General features: G+C 38.2%; 1 protein-coding gene across 18 annotated transcripts in view; it reads right to left on the bottom strand.

Moving 5' to 3' along the window:
* The window catches only part of LOC127478752 (bifunctional heparan sulfate N-deacetylase/N-sulfotransferase 3), a 256,760-nt gene that overhangs the window by 54,219 nt on the left and 182,101 nt on the right, over window positions 1-20,440 (bottom strand). For all 18 annotated transcript variants that reach the window (XR_007907315.1, XR_007907328.1, XR_007907325.1 and 15 more), the window contains 7 exons: window positions 16,714-16,801; window positions 16,031-16,185; window positions 13,637-13,822; window positions 11,343-11,471; window positions 4,740-4,922; window positions 3,221-3,317; window positions 2,246-2,369 (listed from right to left, as the gene is read on the bottom strand). Coding sequence is in view for 1 of the 18 variants with exons in the window: in XM_051804846.1 (XP_051660806.1) it covers window positions 2,246-2,369; window positions 3,221-3,317; window positions 4,740-4,922; window positions 11,343-11,471; window positions 13,637-13,822; window positions 16,031-16,185; window positions 16,714-16,801 (962 nt within the window). In the remaining 17 variants the exon portion in view is untranslated. The remainder of the gene's footprint in view (window positions 1-2,245; window positions 2,370-3,220; window positions 3,318-4,739; window positions 4,923-11,342; window positions 11,472-13,636; window positions 13,823-16,030; window positions 16,186-16,713; window positions 16,802-20,440) is intronic.

Raw genomic sequence — 20,440 nt, 5'->3', positions numbered from 1 at the left:
TTGGTACTAGCTTTCTTCTCACTACATATAACTAGACATTGCAGCTATTTTTTGTAACTCGATGAAAATGTTACAATATTCGTGTATCTTCTTAAAATTAGCAAATTCTCACTTTTCAGTCAGAACAAACTGCTGAAGCCAAAAGCAGAAACTGAGTTTTCCAAATTTGCCCTTTTGCTGACATCAATTACAGTGCAAAACTGTAAGAAAAAGATACTCAGTATCAGAATTGCTTTCACTCAAAAGAGTCTGTTTATGTGGGGAAGATGCACTGACACAGCTTCATTAGGTAAAAGGTTTCTAAGCAGTGACAGAACATTTCACTTATTGTTCTGAGACCCAGTTTTGGCAAAACATGGGTTGTATTCCTTTTAGTTTTGTGAGCTTTCCTCATCCATCAGGAAGTTGAATTCAAGCAATAGTCTTCTTTATCCATGGCCCTCAGACAACTTCTCGTTATTGTTGGGGAAAAGAATAAACGGGAAATGTTTGTCTTCTTGATTCTTCAGTTAAACTCTACTGATAAAATTAAAAAATGCCATTTAAAACAACCTCTCCTGAAGACCACTGATGACAACTTACACCTATCCTGCTTTCAAAATGGTAATACTGATGTCATGAGGGCTGAAAGAACCTCTTCTGCTTCTGTAGCTAGCCCAGCCAAAGCCTCAGTTAGGGTCAGGGATAAAGCTGCATCTACACAACCCCAAAAGAAATTGAACTGATTGTTATTCATGATTTTTACAAGAATCCTAGCCAATTAATGGACTAATGAGGAGAGAGCTTTTATCTAATTACCACTCAGTAAGCTCATTACAAGCCAGCATTAAAATACACTATCAGACTAGGAAGTCTGAGATATTTGTTTGGCAGACAGAACGCAAATCTAAAATTAAGCAGCTACACCAGTGGGTAGTTGTGAGGATCCAAGACTCAAGTGTGAGAACCTGGCAGTGGTGAGAGGGGCACCCAGTGCACAGGTGGGTGCTGTGGGGAGAACCTGTCAAGAGGACATGCCTGGTCTATACAGGCTGACCACCACGAGCTTTATGCACCAGTGCCATGTTAAGATGAAGGCAATCTGGCACAGGTCTGGCAGCCAAACTGCACCTGCACGTTAGGGAAGTGGATATGGCAGGAGGAACGAGAGAAGCAGCAAAGGGGTCTTCCAGCAACATGAAAATCTTGATTGTGTGGAAGAACTGGCTCGCTGTACTTAGGCTGTCTCCATCAGTGTGGAGCTGCTATGCCTGGCTTGCCTGTCATCTTCACTGACTCCAAAAGCCTCAGCAGCAAGAAGGCAGCCTTCCCATTCCCAGTTGTTCAGCCAGCACCTCTCAACTGGCTGTAACTGGCTGACTCGCCAGGCTTCCAGTCAAAATCTGCTGCACCAATGACAACTCGGAAAACCGAGTGACTGGCAAACAAATTGGATCTGACGTGTCTGCACCGAGACCACAGAACTGTGCTCACCCTGGTAATTTTATGGATGAATACGAAGTCAAAGGCAATAAACCTACTTTCCCTTAAACTGGGGGTAAAATAAAGAAACAGGACAAAAAAATCAATAATCCTTCAGTGGTGCTCCCCAGCCACTAGGACACGTTACCACTTCTCATCGTGCAGTGCTGTACAGTGCAGCCCTTTCTGGAAGAGGAGAAACCAGGAGTGACTTTGGTGGAGCTGTGCCTGTGACTCCCTGGTATCCACAGAGAACACGGCAGCAGGGACACAAGCTTTGTTTTACCATCCCTTACTAACCTACAGAGACACGTCCTCCCAGTTATTTGAATTTTAAAGAACATTTTGAGAGGCTTTTCCTGTCCCCCTTTTTACACGATTACTATTTCTAAATCTTACTTCAAGGAAAAAAATGCCTCTCCCTGCTTGTTTTTTCTCCTAAGAAATAAGACTTACAACGGGAACATAATTTTTGTGTCCATATATCCAACTAACAACCATTACTGTCCCAACTTCAAAAGCATGTGAGAATGAGAAAAACATATTTTGTTACTGTTTTGCATATATTAATATACGGATTTATACAAGAAAGCCTCATAAAAGTCAATGCATTTATGACATTCTGTAGTAAGATTATTCTTCACTTGCATTTCTTTCTCATTTCACTGAAGGTTATTTCTTATCTCACTCTATATATGCACAGTTACCATTACCAACAGTAATGTCATTTTTGTATTGTTCACAATATATAAACTTGTATATTTATACTAATAACCCATCTTACCAATCAATCCCCCTGTGGTAGTTATTTCTATTAAAGAACTGTACCTCCTCAAAGGTTTTTGGGCTGGGGGAGTTACTAATGATGGAAGGATGCATGATCAGGAACAAATACAAGGCTGTGGTACCTGCAAATAGGATAAAAGTCCAAGATTTAAAAAAAAAAAAAATACACACACACACATTTTTTGGGAGATCATACTCACAGATGGACTAAACCAGCTTTATTCCATTTCATTTCAGTGAGAGGATACTGATTTATGTCACCTAAGATGCTGTGCTTTCTGAGTTTTCAGAAGGAAGACATTTAAAGAACTGTAAATAGTTAACAAAAGAACTGGAATGCCAATGCCTGAAATCTGGTTTTCACACTTATAATAACTGTGTTTTAAAAATAATTATTGGTTTAAGTGAGACTGTCACAAAAAATAATTTAGAACTCTTGCACTCAAGGAGCTATTAGGGACTGGTGAAGATGAAAGGAAGCACATATGCAATTTTCTGATTACAGAGAAGAAAATTAACCATTAAGTTAATTTATAAGCTACTGCAATCTTGCAATTCAAACTGTCCATTAGCAACTTCCTGACTTGAAATAAATGCCAAGAAATAACAGGTTTCTATAAACAAGACACTTGCAGGACAGATAAGTACTTGCAATTCAGAATCCAACCCTTCGAAAAATGTCTGTCCTGTCATCTCCTCTTTCCACTTTGACAAGAGTTTGTCTGTCTTACTGTCATCAACAAAGTGTTACTCATTTTGACAGAAAGCCCCCAAAATCTGACACACACCTGAACCCTGCATTTCATTTATGTTTACTGTCCTGTTGTTGTAACTCACGTTATTAAAGTACCCTTGGGTGATATCTGAAAATTAAAAAATGCTGTTAGATGATCAAGATCTCTACACAGTAGCCTGACTAAAATTATTTCAACTGCCACACAGCCTATCTTGCTGAAATGCAATAAAATCTCACCAGTTTTCTGGGGTCCTACGACCAAGAATTTTGGCAATCGATCACAGGTTTTTTCCTTAGACCAGATATCTCTGTGCCTTTTGTCATCACAGGGATTCTGAAACAGAGAAGAAAACTCAGAATATCACTGGTCATCACACCTGAGAAGGCTCTTAAATTACCTTTATGTATAAACTACCAATTTTTCACCCACGTACAAATATATCAATGATATACAAGTTAGAAAGACTTTAAATTGTTGATGAGTTATCTAATCACTGATGTTTAATTCTACATTACTAGAACAGCTACCACACTATGCATGCTGCAGTTTTTAAACTGAAAGGGTAAATTAATTATGACTTAAGGCTTTCCATACACATACATATTCTGATCCTCCAGTTCAAACCAGTATGTAAAATTAATCTTGTTTTTTTCATTTGCTGCTTTACAACTGAATCAGTTTAAATTTGTTTTGGAAATCCTACTTGCAAACAGTTTTTGACACTGTTGTTTGGAAGTACTGCCCTGAGGTGAAGGGAATTATCTTCATGTATCCTTTCTAGGCTTAAAAATATGTAACTGTACTCAGATTAATGAACATTATAGACAAAATACACCTTATTCAGTATGCCTTAGTCACTGTTACTTACAAATGTCTTTTCTAAGTAATTATAATTTTTCGAGTAATTTGGCTACAGGCTAATTTCCATTTTTAAATTCATTTTATCTTAGTATAATGCAAAATTCCTGACATTTCCCCCCCCAATTCAATGTTTTATTCAAAAACAGCATGAATTTCAAGATGCATATTTAAGTACAAATTTGCAATCTCAGATCTTAAGTTGGCAATTCAATATCCAAGGCTGGAAAACATCTGAGTAAGCAAGTTGAAATACATTTTAATGTTTGATTTAATAACGTCTGCTCCTCAGAGTATTTCTAGCAAGTCACCTCAAGAAGATGATACCTGGGTTACATATTATCACTGCAAGGACTCAGGTACCTACAGCTTCTTGGTAAACTTCTTCCTGGGGCAGTTCTCAGCCTTTTCTATAACCTTCTAATCTATCTAAATCTATTTCTACTCGGTTAATCAGTTTAGCATTAGGGTATCCGTGGTCTTAATGCTCTTTTTTCTCTTTATACACTTGGAGAAAAGTTCATTTCTTCAACTGCTAGAATATGCATATACACCTCTCTGTCAAATGTTTCACTGCTGTTAGTTCCAAAAGGAGAAGAGAAATAGCTCAACATGCACTTTCCTGCCTTTCCCCACGTTTTTAAAAGTACAGTCACAAACAAAATGAATTAAAGATAATTTTAATTATACATCTTAATACATATCCATTTCACAGCCTTTTACAAGTGGCAGGTAACACAATCACACACTGAAGCTTCAGTAAGCTGTTTTAAGGAACCAACTGGTAAATCTAAAAATATGAATGCTTTTCTCTACAAGAAACCAAAACAAAGAATTTCACAAGAAACACCATCGAGACAATTTTTTTCTGATCTCCGAATCAGCAAACCTGCCTACCTGCCAGAGAGGGTCCTTTTGCTCAGGGAATAGTTCAAAATACTTGTGAGCCAGCTGAACTGGAGGAAGGGTTTGCAGTTTGAGGTTTGTCCAGGTGTGAACAAAGTTGGCCAGGTTGACAAAGGTGTACAAGCCCAGGCGGTCGTTTCCGTAGTTAGACAAGTGTGTCATGAAGATGCTGATCTGTAGGACAAAATAAAGACAGCACACCTTGAGCCTCTGGATCACTAGATGGCAGTGCAACCCCAGATAATATAAATCTCATTTGCCTTCTGCTCTTATTTATTGCTGCAGGACTTGGATCACATTCACACAGACCTTACTACCCTTGCTCTTCATTGAATTACCTCCTCCTTCTCAAGTCAACTCCATGCAATCACTGAGGAAAACGCTGGAACAGGTCCCATGAGCTCTGTGAGCACCAGGGTATGCAATCCCACCCTGGGGCTGGGCAATCCTGACATAATCTTTATGTAAATTTACTTAATGGAGGATAGAGCAAAAACAATGCTTGCAAGTTTAACTGAAGTGGAATACATATGCAATGTGACTTCTGTTTCCTTGGAAGAGTAAAGAAGGCAGAGACCAAGAGGTAGTTGACCTCTATTGCTGTGATTTAAATATCTTTGCTCCAGCTGTAAATTCTACAGGATAAATAACTCATCTCTTCTACAAAGCCACTCTGCAAGCACTGGGCTGACAGACAAATCATACACAGAAAAAGCAAAGAAACCCTCTGAAACCCAATTGAGTACATCCAAATAATTGTGCATAAAACACTCCCAAATAAAAAAAAAATCCCCAAGTTTTAAGGTTGTTGGTATTTTACTTTTACTCTCCCAGCACTGAAAGTGATGCTCAGAGACACCCTCCTTGCTCCATCCCATGATCCAGCTGCACTTCCACACTCCCAATGGAAGCAATGCTTCCATGGAGGTTTCTCATAGCAAGGGTGTGTTTGGATGCCCCTAAAACCTGTGCTGATGAGCAGAGCAGGAACACATGGACTGCAAGGATGGTCTCACATGGGCTCAAGACTGAACCCTCTGTTTTGTACAACGATCCATTTTCCAAGGTAATTTTTCACTGATGAAACAGTCTGTTCTGACACTGAAATCTGCAACCCTCACCTCTCTGAGTTCTTTTTTGAAGTTCTTTTTAAAATAGAGCTCTCTCAAGATAATCTCTCCAGACTGATTTCCACTAAAAAATTAGAAACATGACTCTTTTTATAAATAAATCTGCTAATGCCATGAATGAGCAATTTCTATTTAAAGTAAGACCTGATGTAAGCCACTTTAAAAAAAGAAAGGCTTATCATGGTCATAATTCTGAAATTAGTTCAGGAACTGAAGTTAATCTTTTGTAAAGGACTTCCAGCCTTCAATTCAAAAAAACAAAAGAAGAAAAGAAAGAAAAACTGGAATCTACTGCAGACAGGACTGAGACTGAAAACCCCTCCCCTTTAGGTAACCAAATGTATAACCTTTTCAAATTTGTTTTTTTTTTATTTCAGTTCTCAAAGCAGGAACAGACCAGCCACAGGACAACGCTGTTCTCAACAAAGGTACGATCAGCAGGTTTCCATAAAAAAGGTTAACTTGTTTTCTTGACAGCCTCTTTCTTTTCCTACACCTGGCCTGACCTCTGACATTTTTAATGTCAATTCACCTCCTGGCAACTCCTCACCTGCCAGCAGCTACAGCACTGCCAGGAAAGAAAAAGCAAGAGCAGTTCAAAAGATTGTTAGTTTGGGGAAAATATGTATTATTTTTTTCCCCTGAAGAGAATATCACTGTAATTTTAAGAATGTCAAGAGTGCAGGCTGAAAAGCTGATTGGACATATCATAAATAATTTCTAGCATATAAAACTGTGCCAGTGAAGGGGAAAAATACATCAGAGACCTTAGCTCCCATTTTACAGGGGGGTTTTTGTATGTCAAAAACTTTATGGTTAATTATTCGTAACAAAGACGATCAAATGCTGGTTTGAAACTTGAATGACTGACTCTTGTAGAGAAGTCCATACTTAATGTAACCAAATACACCATCTAATACATGACTTTATATTAAAGAAAAGGTCTCCTTTACTTCTATATGGCATCAAAAATGCAACAGATGAAGCTGAGTGGGATGGTGTGTCACCACCCACCTCCCTGTGCACCAAGACAACACATAATGAATATTTTTTGCCTTCCACGTTGAGTTATGATGCTTTGTTTTGCTCTACCATACCACACCCTGATTCATTCAAACAAGTTCTAACTAGGGAGAGTGATTACTCTTTGTCTGCAACTAACAGCACACTGTACTACTGAAGATTTATTCTCTTAGAACCAGCGATCAGGAGATTTAAAAGGAATCCTTTGTGGGCATCTCACAAGGCCAGACCTAGTAAATAACACTATTTGTTCAATATTGTTGCACCTCTGGGAAATGCTGTAAAATACAAGCAGAGCTTCATATATTTCTTTATTCCTTCTTCAAAAGGGAAGCAGCTGTGAATGGATTTATATTTACTCTAACAAGCATTTTAACCTCCCTTTCAGATAAAAAGAGCTCATTTGATTTTCTTATTTCCAGCACTCTTCTCAAATAATTTCTTTCAGGGCATCTCAGCATTTTCTTTCTCTCAGTGCAGGAGGATCACCCTTTTTTGCTGTTCCTCATACACAAACTATCATCTTGGTTGCACTTCAATGCACAGTCTCCACAGGATTTAATATCTTTCATGAGGGAACTCAAATGGAATGCAGACAACTTTTAAAATGATGGCTTGGGACTAAATCTGGCTTTAGGCAGCAGCTCCTTTCCTGCTCTCGCACATTTTCAAATCAGAGCAGTCAAGGTGCCTCCCTATACTCTGCCTTCCCCTTCCAGCTTCTCCCCAGAATTTCTGCACTCCTTCCCCATCAGGGAAATGGAGGGAGGTCTGAGACTTTCAGGATACTGATGATGTTAAACAGATTAATTATTCTGGCATTTTAAATCTGTGACTAGAAGAGTTTGTATAAGAAAAAACTGGTAATAAACATTTATTACATACTGGGTGTATACTTCTTTTTTTTTTTTTTACCATATATAGATTTATTGCAGGCAATTCCAACTTGAATAAATTCATATTATTAAACCAGACATCAAGGTACTTTAGTCACGGGCACTGTGTCACCCTTCAGTCTGTGCAACAACATGAAAAGGCAGCACTGAGGCCTCTCAATGAAGTTATGTACAACAGTCCAAAATGAAGTTCAATTATGACTGACAATTAATTACGTGGGCTCAGCTAGGCACTAGGAGCAGATGCATTACCAGTTTAGTATATTGCTGAGTTTTTAGCTACTGAGCTAATGTTTACAGGCCACAAGAGTACGTCTAACTCTCAGAACACTTATATTCCAATTAATTTGGCGTTGTGCACGCTCTGTTTGCAGTCCTGATATTGTTTCCAAGTTGCTCAGAACATTTTCTTTCAGGTATTCAGAGGCTCAGTAACAGCTGGTTTTGCTCCATTAGACTGACACAGTGACAGAATAAACCACTTGTGCAAGGCTTTCCATTTGATTATCTTAAGGATCACAGAAGGGCAAAGTTCTCTTATTGGCCACAACTTTGATGCATCTCCTGTACACTGTCACAAGGAATCACTTCTAATGAGATAGCTAATCCTGTCTGTTCCACAGCCTTTCCATACTGCCTGTTCATTTAGGATTTTTTTGTGGGTTTTTTTTCTATTCCACCCACAAAATACCAGACTCTGTCTGGCTTTTATGGGTGGGTTTTGAAGAACAGATAGGAAGGGTGCAGATGAAACTGAGATGCCTTTCTCACTCAAGTTTGTCAAACTGAGCCATCTTTCCTGCTTCTCACACTCAGTACAATTAAATATGAGGTTGTGCCAAACAGGACAGACAGAAAGGGAAGATTTGAGCCTGAATGCCTTTGTTTTTGTTTTTACCTCTGTAGTGCCAAAGCCTGGGTATTCATTTTGTACAGGGTCACATTAAGATACAGTAGGTTCTGCTGATGCTCACACAAACCCTCTCATTTTTAGTGCTAAAGGAGATAATTTCTCCCTTGCTGCAAGTCAATTAGCTTAATAACAGCTCTACTCACTGCAACTGGGGAGAGGTAAAAATTAAGAAGAAAATAATACTTAGAACGGAGTGCAGACAAAGATTACAATTATTTTAAGATCAATCAAAGGGCTTAAAGCATTAACAGCCTTCCCTCTTGATCAGCACTGCTGTACCCATGTGGAGAACACACAGCTGGCTACACATTACTGTCATTGTTGGGCTGTCAACCATTCGAAGGCTTTCACCAAATTTCTCTCCACAGGGCATTTTCCCTTTACTTTCCACCTGCAGACACACAGCACTTGTAAGGAAGTGCATGTAATGCAATTACTGTAATCTTTTATGTTTGTTGTTCTTAGGGGTAGAAAAGCTATAGGAATTTTTCATGAACTGTTGGTTCCCCTAAAACATTCATCTTGTAAGACAGCAGAGCTCCCAGTCTGTATCTTCCACAGTTCAAAGGGTATTTTAGGACTGGGTTATCAGAGTTATTGAGAGAGCCTCAGCCAGTATTGATAAAGAGATTTACTAGCACACCTGAGAAGAAATGACATGGCTGATGCCAGGGTCCATACCCACCTCATTGTTATACAAAGCTCAAAATTTAATGGCTCACTTCCTTCACCAGTTACAAGACATACTTAGGAGACTGGTACAATTTCATTTTAAGAGACACTGAACAGAAATTTGTTTTACTAATCCAAGAATTTCACTGAATATTGCAGATAGAAAGAGATCAATCTGAAGTCACTGAAGATTCTAACAAGCCTATCTGGAAAAATACTTGGTAAAATGTTTTGAAGTCAGTACAGTGCTAGGAAAAATAGTAACAATGTGAGATAATAAAACAAAGACACAGATCTGTCTGACTGGGTGAGATACTCATCACTACACACTTCTAAAATGCATGTTTTCCTTGTGGCTTTGCTACAGAATTCCCTGGTTGAAACAGTGGGAGTCACACAACCTGCCTGTAAGTTAATTATTCAACTGATAATGTAGGGGAAAATAATGCCAGTATACTAATAATACAGGGCTGCTGAAACTTGCTATTTTTTCTCCTGTAAAACATTTTGTGGAAGACCCTGATATAGCATGATCTTGCCTGAGGGCCGCTGCAGTCAGCAGGATCTTGAAGAGAAGACAGACAGACAAAATACAAACTATACTGTGGGGTTTTGTGGTTTATTCTGCAGATCGTGGTTGATCTGGAACACCACAAGGAAGCAGAGCCCCTCTTGTGAAAAACTACCATTGCACAGCCAAACCACAGAGAACTTTTGGGCTTTGCTCTTTCTTGGGGGCACCTCTTTCAGTGCAGGGTACTCACTGAAGTCTTAGCCTGGGAACTTACACCTCAAAAACTATGTTCACTTAAGATCAGTCATCCAAATTAAACAGAATGAAGGGATTTGTTAAGATTTACATTGACTTCACACCCATTTCTGGAAATTCTCATTGTTCAGAATATTGTTTAGCTGACATTGTAATGATTCCTGGGTTAGTGTTTCCTATTCTTAGTTTTCTGTCAGTGAAAAATAACATTTAGAAAATGTCTCATATGGGAATTTTTGCATCCCCTGAAAAGCTGAGTGTTTCCACATTAAGAAATCCCAGCAGTTTTAATGAGAATACAGGAAAGTTTATGAAGTTCAAAATGCCGCTTCGTAATTAGACAGACTCCTAAAGCTACTTCGTTTTCATTTTAATGTCTAAATCTTTGCCTTTTAATGCCTAAATCTAATTCTGACTTGCAAATTACAATATAAATACAAGCAATGCATAAAACCAACAAAGGTGCAAACCCTAATCTTCCAAATTATTACATTCCAGGGTAATGCTGAGAACTTCAGAAACTATTTATAAGCAGATATTTAAAATATGCATCATCTTTACAAAGGCACTCCCTAAAAGGATTTTAACAATTGGTCCTGGGCAGGTTTTGGCCTAATATTTGTTTACAGTTATATTTAGAAAATAATGTGTTTCATTTCTATTTTTCAGCCTGTGTTGTATTGGGGATATCCCAATTTTCAGAACTAGGTGTTCATACAGCCTACATAGCAATGCATGACTTGAAGACCTAATTGTAATACATAAAAAGACATTACTGCACTCACGTTCAAGGATGTCAGGCAGGGACAATCAAAGGTCATTAATACCAAAATATCACGATTGTTTCACCTCTTACCTTGTCCTCTCCTCTGCTCTCTTAATTCTTTTAATTTGAAAGGCTTATGCCTCAAGTACCCATATTAAATCTTGCTGTTTCCCTACTGTTGTAAAATAGTTTTTGGCTGTGCTTCAATATGGAATATATTTTGTCCAGACTCAAAATGCTGTTCCTATGCCTTCCTCTAAATCTCATTTGCTAAGCCCAGTAACTTTCAGTTAAAATCCATGAATTGCCCAAGCACTGCTATGGTACCAATACCCTGGGACTCCTGCCATCCTCTAGGAAGGAGACCACATGTGTTTTCCTTTAATTAATTTGTTTTAAACATTTCAAAATGACATTGTACTTACTGGATTGAGAACCACTGTGAAGAACAACTCTCCTCCTTGAATACTTTTGTCTAGCTCCTTTGGACCTCCAGGATACTCTTTATAGAAAATGGTGTGGGTGAACAAGCCACAAGTTTGCCTAGGAAGCACCTGAATTTATTAAAAAAATAATTTAAAAAAAAGACTCAAGAGTTTATACTTTTAATGAGATAATAAATGCCAGATAAGTAACACATAGCTGATAATTGCTGGGTAGATTTGGCATCTTGACTTTGTCAGAAGTCAGTAATAATCTAGTTGAATTATTAACACTGAAATCACAACATCCAAAAATTCATCATATTTACTTTGTCTGTAACACCTCATCCTAAAACCAAGTATTTGAAGTGTAGTCAGCAATGAGTTCTAAAATTTTAAGATATTTTCAAACATAATTTGAAATATTATCAGTCTATATTGTATTAATTAGTTCCACTTTTATTTGAATGATGGCTTTGTTGTAAATTTAAATTGGAATCTCAAAGTCAAACTGGTTTTTTATTTTGGCCCAGGCATCAGCAGCAATAATTCTACACTTACATGTGGGGAATTTAGCCAATAATTTTCACATCATAAGAAAGATTTCCTTCTCAATTAACTGTGCTAGTTTTGGAAGACCAGTTGCAATACAAAACAAACAAAATTATTTTAGAAAACACTCCAAGAACAAATCTTTTGAATAGGAAGAACTAATAAATGCAGTTAAGTTTTCCAGCAGAAATTTAAAATATTTTCTATCTATTTCAGAAAATAATTTGCTGGAGAGTATTTAAGTTATGTCTATCCCTTACAGAAAATCAACAGCTGAGTGTGGGTGTTCATGTAAAATTCTTACAATGGGATAGTTATGACAGATTAGCTTTGAAAATACAAAGTGCCTTATTTGACATAGCCTGTGGTTTTGTAGACACTCTTTTATTTCTTGCATTTCAATTCTCAACATTTTTTGTAATGTAAAGGATACTGTGACCACAGATTGTAAATTCTGTGTTGTCAGAAAATGTATGGAATTTGTACATTTGCTATAAACTTCCATATGTTTTTAAAAAACCTTTGGATTGCACTGATGAAATATGAGCACAGTTCTTCACAGAGGCAGGGAATGAAGCTGTACTGGCTGGGAGATGCTCTGGCAAATCTTACACACTGATTTTATTACTGAATGTATTCATTACTATAAGCCTGCAGATGTAAAATATTAATGCATTTGCCCAGGAGAACTGAAAGCTTGAGACTCCCCAAACAGGTGGTTTTATATGACTGTTCTTGGAAGCAGGTTTTGGCCACAGTGTCCTTGTATTAAATCTCATTATGTGAGACTCAAATGACGTGTTCTTACAAATATTCATGAAAGAGATTTTTGGAGATTCCAAGTCAATCCATCTTCCCCAAATGCTTCATGCTCCCTGAGCACATCCATGAACATTATTTTACATGCAGGGATTGCTCTGAGGAGAACAAACTGTAGCTCAGACCTGTACGGTGTCAATTTTGTTCCTGGATTTCTGGAGACCATTTTTAATTTGCTTCACCCAAAAATAGATCAAAACTTTAAAATATTACTATTTAGCTAAGCAAAGTGGTATCCATGGCAACTTTACAACAATACCAGAATTCTGTACTAAGGAGCAATATTGTGGTAAGGTAGCTGACCCTCCAAAACTGCTTGTTGCAGCCAGAGGTATAACACAGCACACCCCCCAGATCCTGCCTGTTCTCCGCTCTTCTCACATGCTCCAAAAGAAAGTTACTCAAGAACATGTCCCCAAGTGTTTTGGAAAGCTGTTTAGAAACACTTCTGAGATAATAATGACAGGATGTGAATCCGAAATAGCCTCCTCCCCAGTGACCAGATGGCAGCAGCACAACGCCTTCCGTGCCGGTTGTGTACAACCCCTTCCCTTGGCAAAGGGGGCTGTGAATGATGTCATTCCCAAAAACCTGAGAGAAACCTAACCCATCCAATTCTGTTGAACCATGCCAAGCTGATTTTTTCTTTGAGATCTCTGAACCAGCATTAACAGTAGGACTAGAGGAGCGAACAGCCTGTAAACTGTTGACAGCGGGGTGCCTGGATGCCACCTTCATCAGCAGTAACATCATCAGCAACAGACTCATTTTAATTAACAAGGCACTGTCAGATATATCTTGCTACTTATGCAGAGCAATATGTGCTTCTCACAATGTGAACTTTCAGGATACTGTGCTTTTCCACTTAAAAATAAACTGTTCATAAAATGGCAGAGTACAACGTGAACATCATCGATCCAACTCACCATGATGTTCTTGTGGATGAAGCCTCGTCTGTACCTTGCAGGCTTAAGATGTGGATATTCTTCTGTGCTGGTAACTCGGATGTTCCAGACCTTTTTCCAGGCATCATAAAGCTGAACATGTACTGGATACACTCCAGAATGGTGTGGAGCCACTGCATAGCCCAAGTCAGTTGGAATACCATGTTCCTAAAACATAACAGAACAATGGCTGCTTTCAAAAACTTTAAAAGTTTGATGTTTTGGTAGTTCTCAGATCCTTTTTTATGAGAGATCAAGAACAGGTCTGAAATGCAAATAAGAGTAATATCAAAGGATGCTGATCTGGAAGGGAGATGGAAGAGAATTCAGAGAGCAAATGGCACGTGTTCCACACAAGAGGCAGCATTTGGCAGTTGCTGTTACACAAGTGTGATTTCCACTGCATGTCCCTTCACAATTACTTGGATGAGGAGCTGAATTTCAGTCACTGCGTGTCCCCTCTAGTCCACTCAAAACATAAAACCATATTCAAAAACCAGCTTAACGATTTCAGTGCCATTTTAAAAAAGGATAAAAGATAACCACTTGTAACATTCCACAGGCAGATGTTGTGCAGTAAACCCTTTTGTAGTACATTTCCTGTTTTTGCAGACTCTGTCATTTATCTTGTTTACATACCGACCTTGCTGCTACTACCTTCTCTTCATATTTAATGTATTTTCTTTCAGGTTACTTTTCAAAGGAACAGGGGATAGAAGATCTTTCTTTGACAGTCTGATTAGCAGAATGCACAGGCCATAAGATGTCATTGTGTTGCCATGACTTAGGAAGGCTGCCCTCGTACTGCCTTTGAATTCTGCTTTAGAGTTTTTTTATACTGGTTGTATTCATATGGTCATCTTCAGCATTTTTTTGTAATCATACTTTGTGTGCAAAGAGTGGGTTGACACTTGGATCTCTTCATCTGAATAAACTAGCTACTAAGAAATATGAAAGGATTCTAAGTCTTATCTCAGAGAAAAATGGGTGCATATTAAGAGCACTGGAAGTAGTGAAGAACATGGAAATTCATGAAGTTCTGTAAACCAGGGTTGAATATGCATTATTCTAATAACATCCTTTAATGCTTACATGCTGTAGACTAATCCCAGAGGATGTCTTAGGTCACACCAGAACCACAAGAACTCATTTCCAGTGGAGCTTGGAACAGCACACAGAACTGTATTAAAAGGGGAAATGTGGGCACAGGATTTTTAAATTTTCCTGAACCTAACCTCTATTGGAATGCTTTCTTGAAAGGAAACATTAAAATTGAGCTGGCCTGTACTCAGTACAACTACAATTTTCAGTCAACTTGGTAAAATCTCGAAAGAAAGCATGTACCTTACTTAAAAGCTAAGTTTTCAAATACAAACACCAACTGCTTGATATTCAGGTCTATACTGTCCTCCCACACTCACTGACACATGGCCATAAGTGCACTCTCTTTTGTTCTGGCATTTCAAATTCCCCTGCTCTTTCCAGGAACAAAGTCTTTACCTGCCAACTAAAGAGCAACCAGTGCATTTTGAAAAGGAAGAAGTAAAATTAGGATGTTGGAAAAATAGATGTTATTCAGCAAATAAGTTATGTTTGCTAGGATATTCTGATGTAAGACATTCTAAGGTCTTTACATTAGACCACTTCTTCAGATAAATAACATCTATTATGTTTGGCATTTTGGTTTTGTTTTGCTGTATGAAAGTAACTGTAGCCTGTTTCTCTGGTATCCTCAGACCTAAAACCTGGTTTTACTTTTTCTTGTATTCCCACTGAAACCTTTTTTCCAGAGTTTGGTTGTGAGTAAACAATTAGTAAAGGCAATGCTTTACAAAACAAGTTTATATAAAGCTGATCCAAAGGGAATATATAAGATGTTATTAGGTATCACTGCAGAAAATCATCTTTGAAAATGTGGCACATGTAACTAATCCTAACATGCAGTGGTTTCATAAAGTCATTTGACATGTTTTGATGAAGCATTTATTCTTTGAGAAAATTGCATTTTTTTTTCTAATCTAAACAATGGGTTATTTGGACAAAATTTCCTATAGAAAAATACTGGAATAGAGTTTCATTTATCTATATTGACTTTCCAAGATGAGAACATATTAATTCTTCATTCTGAAAGAATTTTTCTGTAATTTTTTTCAGAAAGCCAAATCAAACTTTAATTGAGAAGGAAATACAAACTGTTGAGAAATAGAATTTTCATAGCACAAAAGAGTGATTGCAAAAAGCACTTTAACAAAACTTCCTTTTCCCCTCAATTCACTGAGACTAAACCAAATTCTACACAGATTAATTTTCCAACAAAGTAGGAATAATGGTTTCTGAGGACCTAAATAATATACAAAATGCAAAAATATAACTCACTAAGGCAAATTTTTTGTTGAGGATCATCTGCTCCACCAGAGAGGACTCGTTGTGGAAGAGGTGGGGCTGCATGTGACTCCACATGTGGGGAAACCACCAGAACTCATCCACTGATCTCAACAGCAGGTCATCACCTTCATCCTCCTCCTCAGTCCCTGCAAAAGGAAAAACAAAAATAGCTCAGAAGTAAAGTCTCTGCTTCTATTATAATCTTACACATGTTTGAAAATATAAGAATGGTATGAACATAATAAAATGTGTCCATTTAAACTACTGCCTGTTGAGGCACTGCTGACAGAGTTGAGTCAGACCATTCTGCTGGGCTCACATCCTATTTTAATACCTTCTACCTATTCCTACAGTGCTTTAAGCACAAAATTATTTTAATGGATAATATACATTGCTGTACCTCCACAGTATCCAAAAGGACCAACTGTGGTAGCTCAACAGATTCTCAGTGAAATCAATGGAAAATTTCATGTGATTGGTGGAATTCACCAGTCAACAAGGGGCTGAAAGGAACTGAATGTTAACAAAGGGGAGGAGGAACTGAATCTGCTCCACACTGGCACCTAATGCAGAAATCACACCTTACTAAGACCTTTAGTCTCCATCCTTCCTACTGTCCTCAGACTAAAAAGAACACCATCAAAATGAAAGGGATTTTAGTACTTTATTCTTACCTGTGTGATAAAACTTCCCTGAAAATCCCAGGTTGAAAGTAAAATTTGTAATCTGGGCTCTCAAAAGATTCTGAGTGTCAAGCAGGGCCTGAAAAAAAGCAAATCACCATATAAACATATCTGTAGAAAACACAACCTGGGCATAGAAATTTAATATAACAATATAAGTATTTTTACAGGTATATGTCTGTTTAATCAGTTTTGCTATTTAAAAACAGCTCTTTATATATGACAAAGCAGTAACAGATATTTTATTACCATTTAAAGATTAAAGATAGCATGCAAACTCCATACTTTTCCTCATGAAGATGACCAGCAATTAAATACTGGTTTACTCTTTGAGTCATGGGATAGAAAAACAAAGGGACACACAGAGCAAAGACCTTCCACTGATCATTCAGGAAACCTGGGACACAGCCAGGAATGAATTTCAGGTCTCTTGTGCCCTTACCACTGCTCCATTCATAGGGTGAACAGCAACTATTAGGACTATGTTTCTATAGGTCAGCTCAAGCACATACACAGCATTTCAGTCATGTTTCAAAATCAGCAGAAATACAAAAGAAAATAAATCTAGAAAGACAGAAAGAAGTTAGAGGAAGCCTATTCCACATCAGACAACTTGATCTTAGATTCCTCCAAAGTCTGACTCATTTCTCAGACAGTGACAATACTGGCTGCCAGCATTCCTGTACTTGCACTAAATTAGTACAAACAAGAAAACAGCATGTAGGAAGAAAAGGGAAAGCATTATTCATCAGCTACAGCCTCACTCTCTAATTTCAATATGCTCTTCTTGATTTGGTACTCCCAAGATTTACACAGTATTTCAGGAGTTATCTCCCAAACTCTTACATCCTGCTGGTCTCTCTTTCAGTTTTCCAGGTGTAACATGGAAACCCAGCCTTCCAAACTTTGCAAAGCAAGAACGAAACAGAAGAGCAAAGGTCATCAAAGAGTTTTCAAGGTCAGCAAATATTACAGCACAATAATTTTAATAAAGCATTATTATTGTCAGAGATGAGTAACTAAGTGTGTTCTGAAGGAGGACCATATTTAAAAGCACAAAAAAAGTGACTGGAGATTTTCAAAGGTTTAAAGGTCTAGAGGGTTCCCTACTTTTGCAGTTCAATGACAACTTGGTGCCTTGAAAAATATAAGCCAGTAATTTTAATTACAGTCTCTCTGGACCTTTTCATTATGTAAGCAATTTGTCTACAATTATTTTTTTAACTGGTATGCCAAAGACAACAAAATGTTAGCACAGAAGTCAAGTCCAGTTTAGGTCTTAGGCACAGTACAGTCAAGTTACAATCCCTTAAAATATGGCCCATTTTGCAGATGGAGGCAATATCCACCTTACCAGGCACGTGAGCTCTTCTTCAGGTCTTTTCCAGCACTCACCTGGTAAAGAGCATCTTCTTTCACTGCAAAGCCTGAAAAATGTCCTGTGAACAAGGGACTTCCTAAAGGAATGAGTAAAATGAAGCACTGAAGGGAAGTAATTGAAAACAAGCTCCAGACTTATGAAGTGGAATATTAAGAGCAAACTCTTGCAATGCTGTAACAAGGGCTTTTGCAGAGGCTGAGAGTGCAAAGATCTCTGAGGAGTCTTCTGACTGTAATGAAAGGTAGCAAATGTGCACAGGATTTATTATGAAAACCATCCTCGAGCTGCTGGGAAGCGATTCAATGAAATGATTGTATCTTTGCACGGTTAAGGAGGTAGGAGGCAAAGGATATGGCCACACACCCAGCCTGACAGCCAGGGGGCACGAATGGGCTGCGAGTTCTTTTCCTCCCTATTAAGAGCTGTGAGCATTTTTCCAGCTGAAGATCTTATCCTGCACCTTTCTAACACCTTCCCAGCTTGTCAGCTCCAGTGTGGTCCCAGCAGGATGCAAAACCAGAACTGGAAAAAGGAGATCCAGGCTTTCAAACAGGTAGCAAGAAGCCCATGACATTTTTTTAATAACGCAACAGAGAGTTAACTCCTTCTCTGGGAGTTAGTTTTGCTGGTGCAGTTCCCAGCTTCTCACCTTGTGCTGGGAAATACCAGCTAATACCAAGGGGGTACCTGCTCCATCTGCCAAGAGGGAGGGCCCAGACCTGCTGTGAACCACTTTTTGCACAGACAAGCTGAGCCAACATTTGAGTTGTCGTGCCTGTGATTATTTTCTGGGCGACTTGACATTTTACTCATCTTTCAGGTTCTAAAAACAAAATGTTAAAACTCATGAAGAATATACAGTAGCAGATGGCAGGGCCTATTACTGTGAGTTTCCATCAGAAAGGGAGAAAAGTAGGGGGACAAAAAGCCCAAAATTTCCTTTTTGCATGCTGCTTTATATGCTGAAGGGAAGCTCCTGATATTTTCTGTATATTTTATGATTGCTTATGAACAGACCCTCTGAGTGTCTGTATGAAATGTTACATAAATACATTAGTACTGAAGTACTGGTATTTTAAAACTATTTAGTAAAGCCTTCATATGTTTATAAATAATTATTTAGTCCATGCTATATTTCTGCTGGTGCTGTAATGAAAATAAATTGCTGGCTGCATAACCACTTTCGTAGACATAGTACTTTCTTTTCAATTTTTCCTAAGCTTACATGCTAGGGTTTAGGAAATTCCTTGTTCCAGAAATCAAATGTGAGGATTCGTTATATGATTACATATGATTTCTTCACCAAGAGTCCAAAAAAAAAAAAACCCTCAGAGAAAGCCCCTTTTACAATCCAAGGAATAGACAAAAGTTTTCCCAGCAGCAAAACAACATATTTTCTCATCTCACAAACAGGACAAACAGGCACAGACAGATGCCATGGGTTGTCAAAAGCTTCTGTTCAAGTAAATCAGCTGTAAAGCCAAGGATAAAATTCCTATTGTCAAACTTGCTTCCCACTTGCACAGCCAGGAAACCATCCTGCCTCCTGTCCTCAAATATCTCTTCACATGGTTTCACTTCAGAGTCTGTCACAGAGAAGTTACAAGTGCTAACTTGTCTTTGGTAAACAGACAGTTGTAATTTCTTCAGCATCAACAAAAAATACTCAGACCCAAATGTCTTGACTGATCAAAGAAATCAATCAAGAATGCCTTGTTGAACTCTGCTTCCAAAGAGGAATGATGACTTCTTTGTGCAGTCATACCAACATATTTACCACTATTTTCCTGCTCAAAAGCTGCTAAGGAACTTTGCCACTTGAAAAGCGAAATAACTGAATTCTACTTGTAAGCACGTGGATTTAACTCAGTTGGCAAGCACACAGACATGGTGCTGCAGCATTAACATCCTACACTTCAGTACAGGCTTTCATGTCACCAACAAAAGCAAGGTCAGCTTCGTAATTTTCCAAAAAGCTTTTCTCTTCCTCCTTTTTTTTTTTGGGAAGCAGATCTCATCTCTCAACGTTTGCTTTACTATTTTCTGTCTGACAATACTATCAAAGGAGCCATTAAATTAGGAATTGCTTTGCTTTTAGAAAAACTTCTAATGCCATGTTGGCTCTCTGATAAAGGCAAGAACGTTCTGCAAAGGAAGGACAACCTAATAAAACTGCAATGTGAAAGCACACCAGTTAAGCACACCAAGCCCCTTTATGGGAGCTCCTATGCAAAAGTAACTTTAATTTCCATACCAGATTTCCTCTTTACTCCAACCCCTGCAAGAGAGGAAAGAAACAGAACTAAAGTCATTTTTTTTAGCTTCTGAATGGAGTTC

This window comes from Manacus candei, unplaced genomic scaffold (assembly GCF_025592945.1).
Source record: "Manacus candei isolate 608988 ecotype Guabito, Panama unplaced genomic scaffold, ASM2559294v1 h1tg000062l, whole genome shotgun sequence".
In the NCBI taxonomy this organism is placed as follows: Eukaryota; Metazoa; Chordata; class Aves; order Passeriformes; family Pipridae; genus Manacus; species Manacus candei.
This window is presented reverse-complemented; position numbering and strand designations above follow the sequence as displayed.